The sequence below is a fragment of the Monodelphis domestica genome, chromosome 8, assembly GCF_027887165.1.
Source record: "Monodelphis domestica isolate mMonDom1 chromosome 8, mMonDom1.pri, whole genome shotgun sequence".
NCBI lineage: Eukaryota > Metazoa > Chordata > Mammalia > Didelphimorphia > Didelphidae > Monodelphis > Monodelphis domestica.
In genome coordinates, this window is record NC_077234.1 from 18,578,138 (window position 1) to 18,594,141 (window position 16,004).

At 40.9% G+C, this 16,004-nt stretch overlaps 2 protein-coding genes across 6 annotated transcripts in view; one reads left to right on the forward strand and one right to left on the reverse strand.

Annotated features, from left to right (window-relative positions):
- PTX3 (pentraxin 3) overlaps positions 1-11,313 on the forward strand; it is a 101,051-nt gene extending 89,738 nt beyond the window's left edge. The window contains exons 3-5 of the mRNA XM_007502314.3: positions 2,989-3,198; positions 4,000-4,359; positions 10,096-11,313. Coding sequence (XP_007502376.2) covers positions 2,989-3,198; positions 4,000-4,359; positions 10,096-10,706 — 1,181 coding nt within the window. The 3' untranslated portion in view covers positions 10,707-11,313. The remainder of the gene's footprint in view (positions 1-2,988; positions 3,199-3,999; positions 4,360-10,095) is intronic.
- The window catches only part of VEPH1 (ventricular zone expressed PH domain containing 1), a 232,780-nt gene that overhangs the window by 169,791 nt on the left and 46,985 nt on the right, over positions 1-16,004 (reverse strand). The window lies entirely within an intron of this gene.

Genomic DNA, 16,004 nt, shown 5'->3' on the forward strand with positions numbered 1-16,004 from the left:
CACCCAGAACCATGGGATGTCAGAGCTCAAAGAGAACTTTAAAATCAGTAGTCCCAGGCCACTCATTTTTCAGAAAGAAAAATTTAACCTCACAGAAGTTAAAAAACTTATCTAAGGTCACAGAGATATTAAGAAACACAGTTAGGATTTGAACACAGATCTTACTCTAAGCCATAGAGCTTTTCTACTGCACCATACTATCTATCTCTCAGTAGTAGAGGGCTGATACAAGTCTCTGGACTTCACACCAATAAACCTCTTTGTGTGCCCACTACACACAGGGCATTGGAAGAACTCAATACTTTCTTAAGAATATCAAAATCTCTTGGGAAACATTGAGACATCATTACTATTGTCTTTACAATAAGAATTTCACTTTAATAGATCAACAATGCTGAACTCTGGGCACTAGTATGTTTGAGAACCAGGTCAGAGAATCTGGAAACAATTCTGGATCTCAAGAAGAATATATTATTCTGGGGCAGAGCATGGGAGTGATGGTAGTGTTAGCAGTCCTGGAATAGAAATTTCATAGATGATACAAAGTAATTTGAGAAGACAAGAAAGCACTAAGAACTGAGTAGGGTGCTCAGGGAAGGCTTTGGGGAGGAGATGGACCCTAAACTGACCTTATTGTGGGTTTTCTTGTGAGTAAACATAAGTTGCTTTAACTCATTTTATAACTGGATCATTGTATTGTGGGTGAAATCTGTCACCATATTTCTCAACTATCTGGGGACCATCCCTTGTGAATCTTTCTTCAAATGATTCTCCCATAGGAATGTCTCCCTTCTTCAGGATTTATGGTGCTTTCCCCATTCTAAATGAGAGGGATAATCTCTAGTTTGTTCCCTGGAAGTCCTGGGAAGTTGCATTCCTCTAGTTCTCTACTACCCTATCTGTAGAAATTCCCATGAGCACAGTCCAAGTTTGTCCATCTCTCCTAGGTAAAAGTTCACAGAACTAAGTGCTAGACTCAAACATAGGTGAGATTCCCACCTCAATGCTTTCCTTTGGGGCCAGTACAGATTCCTCAGAAAGTAACACTCCTTCTATTTGGGTCAATGGAATCAAATCAACTAGCATTATTAAGCACCTTGCTAAGCATGAGGGAGGTCAGAGAAAGGCAAAATACAGTCTCTGCTCTCAAGGAACTCAGTCTAATGGATTATTGCCTTCTACTAAGTACCACACCCAGGATATTTTCCTCATGTCTGACACCTTCCTAGGCAAGCCAGCCAAAAACCATTCTAGCAGGAGTAAGTAACAGGCCTTGAATCTGTTTTTTGGATCTTGGGCTTTAGCTATTAAAGGCAGAGCTCATGAAGTTTCAGAAAACAAGGAGTCTGGGGAGATGCATCAAGGTCCTATATCTATCTCTACCTTCAGACTGGATTCCTAATTATCAAAGAAGATCCATTCCTGATCCTGGTTTGTTCACTTGGAGCTCGGATTTGGTAGAGCTTGAGTAGACATGTGGCCATCACTTTCCCCAGGGAGATTATTGATCTCTCCAGATAAAATCTGGGCTTCAACTCTGCATCCTCCCTTCCAACACACAGCACTCATCTCCTTGAGAGTCTCCTTCAGATTCAAGTTAGGCACCTGCACACTACAGTAAGGCAGAAGCATCTCAGAATCGGCTGGTTCAAATGCACAGCTTGATCTCTCACAGCTTAGAGAAATTGTCCAGAGATCTCGAAAGTAAATGGCCCAATGGTGAGTGCCAGGCAACAGTTTACATTCCGGCGACTGGTCGCCAGTCCAGAGAGAATAAACACTTGTTTTGAATTCCACGACCTCTTCCAGAAATAAAAACTATAATAAAAGAGTCACTCTGTCAGTCAGAGTGTCAGTCAGAGTCATACTATCCAGCTGCTCAAAGTGCCAATTTTTAGGGAGGCATAAAACTGATATGTAATTATAAAAAGACTTATCCAATGTTAGAAATTTAATGTGTATATGGAGGGAGGGCATTTGTTCACTTTTCAGTTGAACTGGAGACCACAAAGGTAAGAAAAGAAACAATAAAAGTGGGAACCAAATTGAGCTACAAATTCATAAACATACTTCAGCACAGAAATCACAAATAGTCACAACCTAAATTCACTCTTGAAATATGATCCTGATCTCCAAGCCCGATAGAGTAAGCTAGTTTCCTTAGAGCTCCCCCCGCCAGAGATTTATTATTGAGAGAAGTAAACAAACATCTCTATGATTTGTATATTATTCTTTTCCAGGTCTCCCCTGTCCTTGCCCTCCCCATTCCCAGCTCTCAAAACTTTGTTTAAAACTTTTGAAACATATCCTAGCAAGAGTATTGGGAAATATGATTAAACTATAGCTGGAATGAAAACAGGATAAGTTCCTAATAGATCAGGCATTTCTATACACTGGATTTTACCTTTTTTATATTGGAATTCATCTAAAATTCTGGGCAACTGAGGCTTGTAAAATCAGGGTATAGGGAATGAAGAGTAAAAAAAATCAAAACTAAAAAGTTTGAGGACTGAAAGAACTGTGAAAACACGACTTCCACATCCCCCTCTCCTCCATCTTCACTCCTGCCCAGCCCAATATCTCTCTTTTCTTCTTTTCCTTCTCATTCTGATGTATTTCTACTCCTACCCCACCAGCAGCTTTCTTCCATCAGGGTTACCAATTCACATTACAACATCTAAATCTCCAGGGGCAAGTCTCGCAAGAACAGACTTACCCAGGCCCTCAGCGCCTCCCCCCCTTCTTTCCCCTCCCTCAATTAACCTGACCACAGAGCAAACCTTGGGGGTTTGGTGTTGCCTAACTTCCCCGCCTCTGCTAGCCCATGCCCCCTCCTTCTCCTCCCTTCCTCCAATAATCAGAGGCATTCTTATTCCAGCCCCCAGCCCCCGTGCCACCAGCATTCCTCATTCATTCACTTTCAGGCAACCTCAAACATTTATTAAGAGGTTCCCCAGCCTCCCACTCTCATTCTCTTTTCCATCCCAGGTCAGCTCCCTCCTAGCAGACTCCTGCAGAAATCCGGCAAAAGTACTTTCTCTTCTCTCTCCTTCTCCTGGGAAGAAATGCAACATCTCCAAGTAATTCTGTTCTGCATCCTCTGCTCTTTTCTGTCAGCAGAGGACAGCGATGACTATGAGCTCATGTACTTGAATTTGAATAATGAAATAGAGAATGGAATGCATCCCACTGACGAAAGTAAGTGCCTGTTAACTGTTTATCTGCTATCCTCAACTATTCAAAGCCTGCTCTGTATGTATCTGAGCAAGGATAAGATAGTTTAAGGACTTTCCTTGGGGGGGGGGGGGGGGGAGCTCCTTAGAGCAGAGAGCTTTAAAAAGTAACTTAATATAGGTACAAAAAAGGGAGGGGGGAGTTGAAGTGGTCGGAGAGGCAATGGGGTTGGGAGTCAGGAAGACGGTTCAAATTGCATCTTTGGCACTTCCCTGTGAGACTGTGGGCAAGTCCTTTAACTTTCATGGGCCTCTGTTCTATCTGTAAAATGAGGAGATTGTACTAGGTGCCCCTAAGGAACCTTCTAATTCAAAATCTGTGGTCCCATGACCCCAAAACCAGGGTTTGAATTCTGCCCTCTGAAACTCACAATCTGAAACTGGGTAAGTCCCAACAGGTTATCAACTGTCCAAGACCCGAGGATTCAGAAAAGTTGTGGGCTTTCCACATGGGTGGGCCCATTCCTTGGACTGAGTAAATTGCAGATGGGTCTATATTCTTCCCTCCCTCCCTCCCCCAAGAAAAAGGGATTTACTATAGAAATAACAAAGTTCTTGCATTCCAGGAAGAGCCTGTGGGGCTTGCATGCACTCTTCGGGTTTGCAAGGGACTTGGGAAGTGTGACTAGCAGAAACATTCTGCTAGACTTTCCCAGCATCTCTCGGGAGGGCGGCAGACTCTGCGCCAAGCAGAGTGGACTGCTGAGGAGAGCTGGCGGGGGCTTCTCCCTGATTCCTTGACCCCAGTCTCTTACACTTCACTCAGGCTCAGCATGTGACTGTCGCCGGGAGCGCACTGCATGGGACCAGCTCTTCATTATGCTGGAGAACTCCCAGATGCGAGAGAACAGGCTGCTGCAGGCGACCGAGGGCCAGTTGGCCGCAGAGCTTCAGGGCCTGCGCTCGGACGTGGCCCGCACATGCGCCTCGGCCCCAGAGCCCATCCGGCTGGCCAAGATGCTGGACGAACTGCTGCTGGCCAGCCGGGGCCTGACACACCGGCTGGCCAAGCTGGAGAGCGCCTGGCAGAGGGCGCCCGAAGCAACAGCAAGCACACTGCTGCTGCCTGTGCTAGAGGAGCTGCGAGCCCTGAGGAGGTGGACTGGACAGCGCTCACTGCCTGCAGGTAAAAGAGAGAAAGTCCCCCCTCCCCTTCCCTCCCTCCACCCAATCAGCTGATTGCAGAGGCCCTGAGCTTCCGCTTGGTGGCTGGGTAAATCCATAGCAGAGAGAGGCTTGGAGCATGGTCTGTGCCCCAGCCCAGGCACACAAGCCATCATTTTGTTTTTCTTGAAGAAAGCTCTCTTTGAGTCTTGATATTGGTTCTAGAACCCCCGGATCATAGACGTAAGGCTGGAAGGGACCTCAGGGGGCCGCCTACTTTTCTTCATGAGCCCCTGGATATACGGGTCCGAGAACTAAGGTCCAGTGAGCTTTAGAACATTTAGCCATCCAATGGGTAAATAATAACTTCCCAGGGATGGTTTGGGAGGGTCAAATGGGATAACGGATTTCAACATAATATCAAAGATGTAGATAGATTCTACTGACTGGGAGTTTAGAGACTATCCTGCCCCGCCTTTTAGGGCTGGGGGATTGAGAGATATTGGCACCTGGAGAAGTTAGTTAACTTGCCCAAGTAGATACAGATATTACTAAATAGTAGATATAAGATTTAAACTTGGGTCCTTCAACTCCAAATCCAGGTTTCTGCTGTATATTAAACTGCCTCTCAAAGAAACTTGCTGACCAGAATTGAAACACACACACACACACACACACACACACACACACACACACACACACACAGAAAGAGAGAGAGAGAGAGAGAGAGAGAGAGAGAGAGAGAGAGAGAGAGAGAGAGAGAGAGAGAGAGAGAGAGAGAGAGAGAGGTGAGAGACAGAAGACAGACAGAAACATAAAGATAGAGAAAAGCACCTAAGGCCAGATTTGAAACCAGAACCTCCCATCTCTAGACCTACTTCTCTATCCACTGAGCCATCTAGCTGTCTCTAAATCCAATTTTTAAAAGAAAACCAGTGGGAAATATTTTGATTTGGTGTATAAAATCATTCTTTATGTGGGTCACAATTTGCCAAAACCCTATACTTGGGCAAACAGGATAAAACCAGATCTGTTTAATCACCAGATCAGGACAGGGGAATATATACCTACTGCACACTTTTATGTTGAATCTGTATTATAGACATTTTCTCCATCATTATCTTAAGTTTAGATAATCAATAAAATTCTAATTGATGTCTTAATCTGTAGTGGTTGCCAATTTCTGAGAAATAAATGCTCACACTGAAAATTCAACAATCAGCTCTTGTGGGTCAGTTTGCCATGCTCCAGGGCACTCTTGTATCTATGTAACAGGAGACTTTAAGGAAAATGTAACTTTTCCAGTTCTTCCCCTGCTATTTTAGGTGCCAAATATGCAACATTGCCTCACATTCTAAAAGACTAAATAGGACATCACAAATAGGAAAATAGTACTGGCTTTGCAGGCAGGGGATTTACGTTCAAAATCTGGATCCACTCTGACATTGAACTAATAATAGGGTATACAAAGAAATGACATGGTCCCTACCCTCAAGGAGTTTATATTCTGCTTACTACATTTTTTTTCACCTTGGGCATGTCACTTAATCTCTTGCCAACCTGAGTTTACTTGCTTGTAAAAGAAAGGGGTTAGACTAGCTTTAAATCTATGCTCCTGTTTTATCCTGTTGAGCAGAAAATCAGTAGAAACTCTGTATCTGCCTAATTTTTAAGGGTTCTACTGATCCAAGTAGATTCCTTTGGCCATCCCTCTTACTTAGTGAAATCTTTCCCTATCAGATAGATATTCATTTAACCAGTGAAGGAAGGAAAATACAAGCAAGATTGAGACTTTATTTTATAATTAAATTGTTAACACGGAAACATGAATCTCCATCACACCTTGAAGATTCCTTCCAGTCTTTCTTCAATCTGCTTGGGTAGTATATAAAAAAGATATCCTATAATGGCAAAATATTCCCTTGAGCCATACAATGAGAAATGTTTAATAGTACCACAGGGGAAGGAAACAGGACATCAGTAATAATAATTGCCAAAATTAATAAGATGAAAATTTCCCTGGGATATTTTTAGAATTTTAGTTTCCAAAATGCTTTATATATATCATCCCATTTGAACTTCCCCAAACCCTGTGGATAGATACTATTCATAGAGATAGTATTATTCACATATTACAGATAAGGAAACCAAGGCTTATAGAAGTTTGGTGACTTGCCAATGATCACATAGCTAGTGCTAAGAGATGATATTTGAACCCAAATCTTCCCATTACAAAGGTCAGGACTCTGTCCAATACATCATGCTCTTTCCTTCAAGTGATGTGAAATTAAAGAGAAATTAATGGCAAATGGGTATGAAGACAGATTCCTTAATGGAATAATATTTCGAACCAGGATATTATAGACAGAAAAAAATGATCTTAGTTTTAGCATTAGAAAATACTTTATATAATATCTGGAGAATTATATGAAGACAGATTTCTTAATGGAATAATATTTCTAACCAATATATTATAGACTTAATGAAATTATCTTAGTTTTAGTATCAGAAAATACTCTATATTTTTAGTTTTAGTGTTAGAAAATACTCTATATAGTATTTGGAGAACTACCTATCATTTTGGATTTTGATGTTCATATATTGATTGAAGAAGGCACTAGACTGGTAGTAAGGAGGTCTGGTTTCTAGTCAAGGCACTGTCCTAACTAGTTATGTGGCTTTGAATCAAAAGCTCTTAATCTCTTTAGGTCTCAGTTACCTCATTTGTAAAATGAGAAGCTAGAACAAGATGATCTTCAGGGCCCCTTCCTTTTCTAGGTCTTGTGATTCTATGTGTCCTGGAGACCATTGCCTAAACACATGCACTTCTGATCTTTAAAATAAATAAGTGTAATTAGAAAAATGAGGGCAGGTTTGCTTTTGGTTTCAGAAGTGCCTCAGTGTCCTGCTTGATAGTGCTTTAAAAATCTTCTCCTCACTGCTCACAATAACATTTTTAGCGAGTGGTTTTGATTTCTTACATCTTGGTCCATAGCCAGCCCAGCTCTTACTGGACTTCCTAATCATTCTGTTATTAGACTTCTGAAGAGCTGGTTTTCATTTACTCTGGCTTTGGATAAAAGAACCAGAAAAATGTATTAATTAAGTAGCCATTTAATAAGAATGCTGCTAGATTTGATAGGTTTCACGATGGCCTTAACATAAGCTTCATTTAAAAGGGGGAAAACACTTTCCCTAGTAATTAGTCATCTTGAAGTAGACTGAGTTGGCTCAGGAGATCATCAGCTACCCTTGCAGGTAAGCAAAGGTTGGATAATGAGTAATTAGATGGGTCATAAAGAAGATTCTTCTTCTAGCCTGGCTTGGATGAAATAGATGGTTTCTTCCAACATTGACAAGAACAAGAGCTAACATTTCTGTCACATTTTAAGACCGGCAAAACATTTTACATAGACAATCTCACTTCAGCCTCACCATAGCTCCATGCAGGAGGTGATATTATTAATCAGTCCTATTTTACAGAGGAGGAAACTGAACATGGAAGCATTTAAGTGACTTGCTTAGGGTGACACATTTAGTAAATGTCTCTGGAAGGGTTTGAACTGAGGTCTTCCTGACTCCAATTCCCTCTGTACCACTTAGTTCTCACTCACTGAGATTCTGTGACTTACCTAAAGTATGTGTATCATGTCCAAAGATTTTTTTTCCCTTAATCTTCAGTGAACTGAATTGAGTGTGATCCTTTGGAGAAGTTCGTGCGATAAAGCAAATTTTTTAAAAAATCAGTGTCTCATCAAAAATGGATTGAGAGGAACACAGTAGATGGAGGACCAGGCCTTGAGACAAAAGGTCTTGGGTTCAAATTTGGATTCAGACACTTCCTAGCTATATTACCCTGGGAAAACCATTTAATCCTAATTTTCTAGCCCTTACCACTCTTCTAAGGATTTTTAAAAAATGGATTGAGAGGGAAGCTAGTGGCTCAGTGGATTGAGAGCCAAATCTAGAGACAGAGGATCCTGGGTTCAAATTCTGGCTTTGATTCTTACTACTTCAGTGACCATTGATGAGTCAATTCACTAAACTCTGTCTCTGATTCTGATTTATAATAGAAAAAGGGCTGATGGGCTGACCTCCGTCATCCCTTTCAACTCTCAACCCATCATATTATGATGACCTTTAGAATCACTTTCTAGGTCACTCTGTTCTCCCAGTGGGAGACCCATTAGGAAGAACATATCGCTTTACATGGCACAGGTGCTCCTAGAAAATTGAGTACAGATTGAATCCTACTTTAAATGCATGGGGAGTAATTTGAGTCTTAGGTTAAGTCAAGTCAACAAATTTTGGTTGTGTCAGGCATTGTGCTAAATGCTGGTGTTATAAAGAAAGGCAAATGGAATTATCTTTTCAGTCAAAGAGGAGGCAGTACATTCAAAATGTAGACAGAGGAGGAGGCAGTGAGGCAGCTCAGTGGATAGAGAGACATGTCTGGAGATGGGAGGTCCTGGGTTCAAATCTTTCCTCAGACATTTCCTAGTTATGTGACCCTGAGCAAGTCACTTAACCTCTCATTGTTCAGTCCTTACTGTTCATCTGCCTTAGAACCAATACATAGTATTCATTCTAAGATGGAAGGCAAGTATTTTTTTAAAAGATGCATACAGAGGAAATGGAAGGAGTTTAAAGAGGAAAGGTACTAGCAGTGGAGCTGACCAGGAAAGATCTCCTGAAGAAGATGATATTTGAACTTAGACTTGAAGGAAGCCAGAAGGCAGAGGCAAGGAGGGAGAGCATCCCAGGCAAAAAGGTCAGCCACTGAAAAAGCCCAGAATCTACATTTGTACAACCCAGTGGAGTTGCTTATTGGCTGTAGGAGGGGGAGGGAAGAGAGGCTGGAAATAAAATGAATCATGTAAACATGGAAAAATATTTTTTTAATTTAATTAAAAAAAACCCCAGGAATCTAAAGATGGAGTGTGGTCAAAAACAACAAGAAGGACAGTGTAGCTGGATCAGAAGAATAAATCGAAGGAACTGAAGTAGAAGTCTGGGGAGGTAGGAAGGGGCCAGGTTGAGAAGAACGTTAAATGCTACAACTCAGCATTTTATATTTGATCTTGGAGGTAATAGGGGACCACTAAAATTTGATTTGGGGGGATTAAGAAAATTATGTTGACAAATGAGTGGATAGACTGGAGTGGAGACATGACGAGTGAAGCTAAGACAATTGTCCAAATGAGGACCTGCACTGGGGCAGTGGGGAATCCCTCCTTTGTTGGCAACCTCTACATTTCAGGGACCTTTGTTGAACTGGAGCCATAAATATACCCACAATCATCTGAGAAGAGGACACTAAAAATCAAGGAAGATCACAGAAAAACTTCTTATCGGAAGTGACATATGAGCTGAGTCTCAAAGGAGTCTTAGAGGTCTCCAGAGTCATGTAGGCAAAGGGAACAACCTTACAAGGTTCTAGGGATGGTAGATGCCATGCCAAGTTTGGAAGAGCAGGCACCCCAATTTGTCTGAAAGCTAGAGTGTGTGAAAAGCAGTAATGGGAAGGGAAACTAGAAAAGCTGACTAGAGGTGGATTAGGAATGGTTTTAAATGTTTTTCTTTGAGTATAAAACCAAAAGTTCTCAAGCAGAGCAGGGACAGAATCTGAGCCTTGACACAACTTATTCACATGTGATAATTAGTTTCTGATCGTTACCCTTCTCCACTTCCAGGATACAATCTGAATGAATTGAAATGGCTGCTCATGGGTCTGTCTTTTATCCCACTTCTGTTACAGGTTGTGAAACAGCACTTTTATTCCCCATGCGTTCCAAGAAGATCTTTGGCAGCGTTCACCCAATGGCTGAAATGAAGCTTCATTCCTTCACTGCCTGCGTCTGGGTCAGAGCAACTGATGTGTTAAATAAAACTGTTTTGTTTTCCTATGGCACAAAGAGGAATCCCTATGAAATCCAGCTCTACCTCAATTCTTGGTCCACTGTGCTTGTGGTTGGTGGAGACCAGAACAAGCTTATTGCTAACTCCGTGGTTCCCCCAAGAACGTGGACCTATCTATGCAGCACGTGGAACTCAGAGGAAGGGGTCACATCCCTGTGGGTCAATGGAGAACTGGCAACCACTGGGTCTGGGATGGCCACTGGTCACATCATTCCAGAAGGTGGGATTCTGCAAATTGGCCAAGAAAAGAACGGCTGCTGTGTGGGTGGGGGCTTCGATGAAACATTGGCTTTCTCTGGAAGACTCACTGGCTTTAACCTCTGGGACAGAGTTCTCAGCAGTGATGAGATCAGACAAACAAGAGGAGAAGATTCCTGTCATATCAGGGGCAATGTTGTTGGGTGGGGAGTTACAGAGATTCAGCCACATGGAGGAGCTCAGTATATCTAAGTTTCAAAATATCCCCATTGGAAGCCAAAGAAGGATGCTCTCACATTCAATCTCAGAGCATGATAGAAGCCTGAGACCAATATAGGGGAAAGCTGAGACTGGGGGGGGGGGGGGGGTGGAGTTTGCCCTTGATTAAGCTACTATCTTGGCAAAATAGGGAATAAGAAGATGGAGAAGCATATGTGTGTGTGTGTGTGTGTGTGTGTGTGTGTTTACTTGGTGCTTTCAAATGGAATACTGTAAACTCAAGCATAATTAAATGGGACTGGTTCTTACTCAACAGAAAAAAAGCAAACAAAACTATGTTCTCTGTTTTCCTATGAGTGGCTTTCTTTTGGCCAGATATGGATTTTTTTTTATTGAAAGAGTCATAAAAATAACATGTGTTGTTTATTATTCATCATTATTGGTATGTACACTCGTAAAAATATGATGAAGCATTATTTATACTATGATGTGACTTAACAAAAACAAATGTAGTTTAATTGTTATAATCCAATGTTGTGTTTTGAGGAGAAGGCTGTATAAGTTATATTGTAAATTGATTTTGTAATAATTTTATTAAAACTATTTTTGTAAATTTCTAATGTAAATTTTAAAAAAGGAATCTAATTTGTCATTTCTTTTTTTAAAAACTCTTATCTTCCATCTTAGAATCAATACTGTATATTGGTTCCAAGGCAGAAGAGTGGTAAGGGCTAGGCAATGGGGGTTAAGTGACTTGTCCGGGGTCACACAGCTGGGAAGTGTCTGAGGTTAGATTTGAACCCAGGACCTTCCATCTCTAGGTCTGGCTCTTAGTCCACTGAGCTACCCATCTACTCCCTAACTTGTCATTTTTAAATGTGAGATTTTAGATTATTTATGGAAGCCAACTCAAACTTTTGCCTTTCAGCAAAAGTAAAGGATTTTTAGATTGTAACTTACCCTTTAATATTCACATTTGCTATTTGCCAAATGATGTAATATATTTGTTTTAATATCCAATTTTCCATTAAGTAAGAAATAAGAGGCAAGAGTAGAAGTGCTAGGTTTGAAGTCAGAAGACAGGGACAGAACTCTGGCTGTGCCATTCACTTACTGTGAGACACTGGATAAGTCACTTTGATTCCCTACAACTTTTAGAGGGAGTATACCAGATTATCTCTAGGTACCTTGGCAGTTGTAAATTTATGGTCAAATTGTGTATGTCACAGTCCTGGGCACGTCACTTTTTCCTTGTCGGTAATGTGTGGAGAATGGACCAGATCGGTATTGTCCAAGTCCGAAAGAAATAGGTACCACTACTCTGTCTATAAGAGTCTCTGGGGGGCAGCTGGGTGACTCAGTGGATTGAGAGGCAGGCCTAGAGATGGGAGGTCCTGGGTTCAAATCTGGCCTCAGACACTTCCCAGCTGTGTGACCCTGGGCAAGTCACTTAACCCCCATTGCCTAGTCTAGCCCTTACCACTCTTCTGCTTTGGAGCCAATACACAGTATTGATTCCAAGATGGAAGGTGAGGGTTTAAAAAAAAAAAAAGAATCTCTAGATGCATACTGACTCAGAAATCTGTATTTTTTTAATTGATTTTGTTAAATATGTCTTAATTATTAAAATTTTTTAATTTTTTATTTCAATTTTTAAATAAAAAACCCCTTATCTTCTCCCTTAAAACCAATACTAAGTATTGAATACAAGACAGAAGAGTGATAAGGATTAAGCAATTGGAGTTAAGTGACTTGCCTAGGGTCATGTAATTAGAAAGTGTCTGAGGCCAGATCTGAACCCAGAACCTCCTATCTCTAGGCCTGGTTCTCTTCCCACTGAGTCACCGCACTACCCCCTTTCCAGTTACATTACATTAATCTGGTTCTGACTGTACTTATGGGCATACAGCTTGTCAGTCACATATTTGACACCCGTGCACTCCATAGCCTCTAAATCCCAGTCTGGTTCTAAATGCTCCATTTCTACACTTGCTGTGCTGTATGATGTGGACATAATTGTACATTTCTTCTTTCTGTGATCACAGGGCAAAGTATCACAAAATGCACAACCATCAGGTATTAACTTAGAGTTGTCAATGGAGGAATCAGGAACCCAAAAACGCAATCCTAAGCATTCCCATCACTAAAATAGATAAAGGAAAACTTAATAGAAAAGGATTTATGAAGTGCTTGCTGTGCTAAGCTCAGAGAAAACAAGTCCAAAAGCAAAGGTGGCCCTTACGCTCAATCAATGCAATCCTTCCTGCTCAAAAGGAACTTGCATTCCAATGAGAGAGACAAAGTACGCGCGTGGCTTCCCCTTTCTTTCTTTCCCCCTCTTTCTGCAGCTTTGCAGCTTTGGAACCGTGAACCAGGATCCAGCAATCCGAGGAAGCCCCTTCTGTGTACGGATAACTCTAGTAAGCCATTTCCCTTCAATCAAACTGAACCTGCCAATGTAATTTCTGCCCAGTGCTTCTATCCCTGCCCTCTGAGAGCAAACAAAATCAGTGGGCATCCCTAAAGCCTTCCAAATGCTGGAAGACGATTTCTCCTATTCCCTGAAGTCTTCCTCACATTCAATGACCTGAATTCCTTCAATCATTGTTACGTGGCATGACTGTGAGGTCCTTCTCCCTCCTGGTCTCCCTCCTCTGCATGTCTCTAGCTGATAACCAACATCAAACTCAACAGTGCAGATATCATATGCCCAGAACAGAGCCTGATGGTTCTAATAGTCTTCCTGTCCCAGACACTATGGCTTTATCATTACAGACAAACAAGCTTGGCTGCTATTTTACCCCACTGACTCCTGTTGACCTTGTAGCCCACGAATGGGAGAGCCGCCCTCCCTTAACACTGGGGACAGCAGGTTTCCTTCCTGGCTGTTCTTCAGACTCTTTGTGGATTCTAGGAAGCTGCTGTCCAACAAGGCGGTCCAAGGAGCCATTAGGTGGCATGTTCTGCAGAGCAATCCAGAGTAATGGTGGAATCCCAGCTGGGACGTGGCCACATTTTGACATATCCTGGATTACTCTCCATCTTTATCCCATGAGCCTTAGGGAACACATGGGCACAGTGCTTCTAAGCAGTTGTCAGGACACAGAGACACTTAGAACATTACGACATGACTCAGATAAGCGATCGTTTTACTTGGGAGACACATAGAGTTAGAGCAATGGACACTTGGTCAGGTCTGCAGGAAAATCTTGCATCCATACTATATTTCTGTGTTGAAGTCACTCCCAACTGTAAAATGGAGCTCAGATTTCTGTTTGAATAATGATTGCATGGAGCCAGGAATAATGGCTATGGCCACTGGACATAAGGGAAAATACGTTCTATTTCTAGCAAAAGGGCTTGAATCCATCTTAGGATGAATTGGACTTATTCAAGGGACTCTGGGTAAACATTGCCACATATACATTTGCATTTATATAAGTCAAGTTAAAAGTAAAGTGATTTGTAAATAAAATGTTATAGATAAATATAATTTACTTGAGATTAAATGGAGAAAGAGGGAGGAAAGGGTATAAGCATTTATAAATCACTAGTGCTAAGTGCTTTACAAATATCTCTGATCTTCACAACCCTGTGAATAGGTGTGTTGCTATTATCCCTATTTTACAGATGAGGAAACTGAAATAAATAGGGATTGAAATGACTTGGACAGGATCATTAAGCTAATGTTCGAGGCTGGACTTGAACTCAGGTCTTCCTAACTCCATGTGCAACTATGATGCAGAGAAGGAGAATATTTTATTTAATCAATGCCCAGAGTGCTGTGTGTGAGAACTGTCCCCATCAATGGCAGAGCAGATTTCAACCCCATCTTGAGAGTTGCCTGGGGTGCATAGACATTAAGAGACTTGTTCAAGTTGAGCTAGTTAGAAAGTATCAGCGATGGGATATGAACCCAAGTCTTCTCAACACCAAGATATTGTGCATTACTCTATAAAGCCTAGATATCATGTAATGATTGAATGTATGGAGAGGTCTTAAGTGATATTAAAGAAATTAAAATTCAGATGGATTGTGAAATCGATATATACTTGTATCATATGTATACACAGTTGTAGTTAGACGTTAAAATCTTATTTAATACTCAAGTGAGTAAAATACAGCAAGACACAGTAGATGGAGAAACTAGCCTTGACATTTGGAAGATCTCAGTTCTATATCACCTTTGTCCCATACTGTCTATATGATCCTGTATAAGTTGCTTCACCTCTTATTGCCCCCAGATAATTCTCTAATTTCTAAGTTGGAAAGAACACATTAGCCTGATTAAGTAGATGAAGCTTTCCACATTTGTGAAATCACAAGTCTGGTTAAAAAAAAAAAAGCTATAAAGGGAGTAGTAGAAGTATTATTTGCCTCATATTACAGATGAAGAAATCGAGGCTCAGAAAACCCAACTGACCAAGTGATAACTGTGAGAACAGAGACTTGAATCCTGGTATTTAAATTCCAGGAACGCTATTTTAGAAAATAAAAATATTTTCAATTAGTAATCGTTTATTTTCTCTTCCTCCCAACAAATTAAAAAAAAATCCCAAACCTTTGAAACAAACTGCATACATAATCAAGCATAAAGAAAAATATTTCCATATTGTCTATGTCCAGATTATATGACTTAGACTCTATCCTGAATCAATCCTCATCTAATAGGAAGGTGGGCTTCATCATCAATCCACTCAAATCATGGCTGGTCACTATCACATGAAAGTTCTTAAGCTTTTCAGAGTTGTTTTGTCTTTATAATGTTGCTGTCATCATATACAGTGTTCTCGTGCTTCTGCTCACTTCCTTCTGCATCAGTTCATATAAGTAAGTCTTTGAGACTATCCTCTTCAATATTGCTTAAGGCTCAATAATTTCATGACATATGATACCATTTTTTCCTTACTAAACTAAGCTGCTTTCTTAAGGATCTTGATGTTAGCAGTAGGCTTTAAAACTAACAGGATAAGTATATCTTATTTCCATTCATTTGCCATTAAATGCTATTTGAAAAAATGACTGGAAGGTCTGATGACTAGATACTTCCATTGTTCTCTTTTACTCATTTTCGACAGTTTTTGGAGTCAGGATTTGGTTGATTAAAATAACAGCCTTATATCTTCATTCACTCGTGTATGCCTGAATGCAGTGAACTCTTTGTCTTGGTATATGGCAGGAAATGTTCTGGGTCTAATTTCTGCCATACTGTTTTCCAGTTTTTCCAGTAGTTTTTTTGTTGAAGAGTCATTCTCTCCAAAGTTTGGCTCTTTGAGTTTATCCACCAATAGGTTACTATAGTCATTTATTACTGTGTGTTGGTGCTTCATC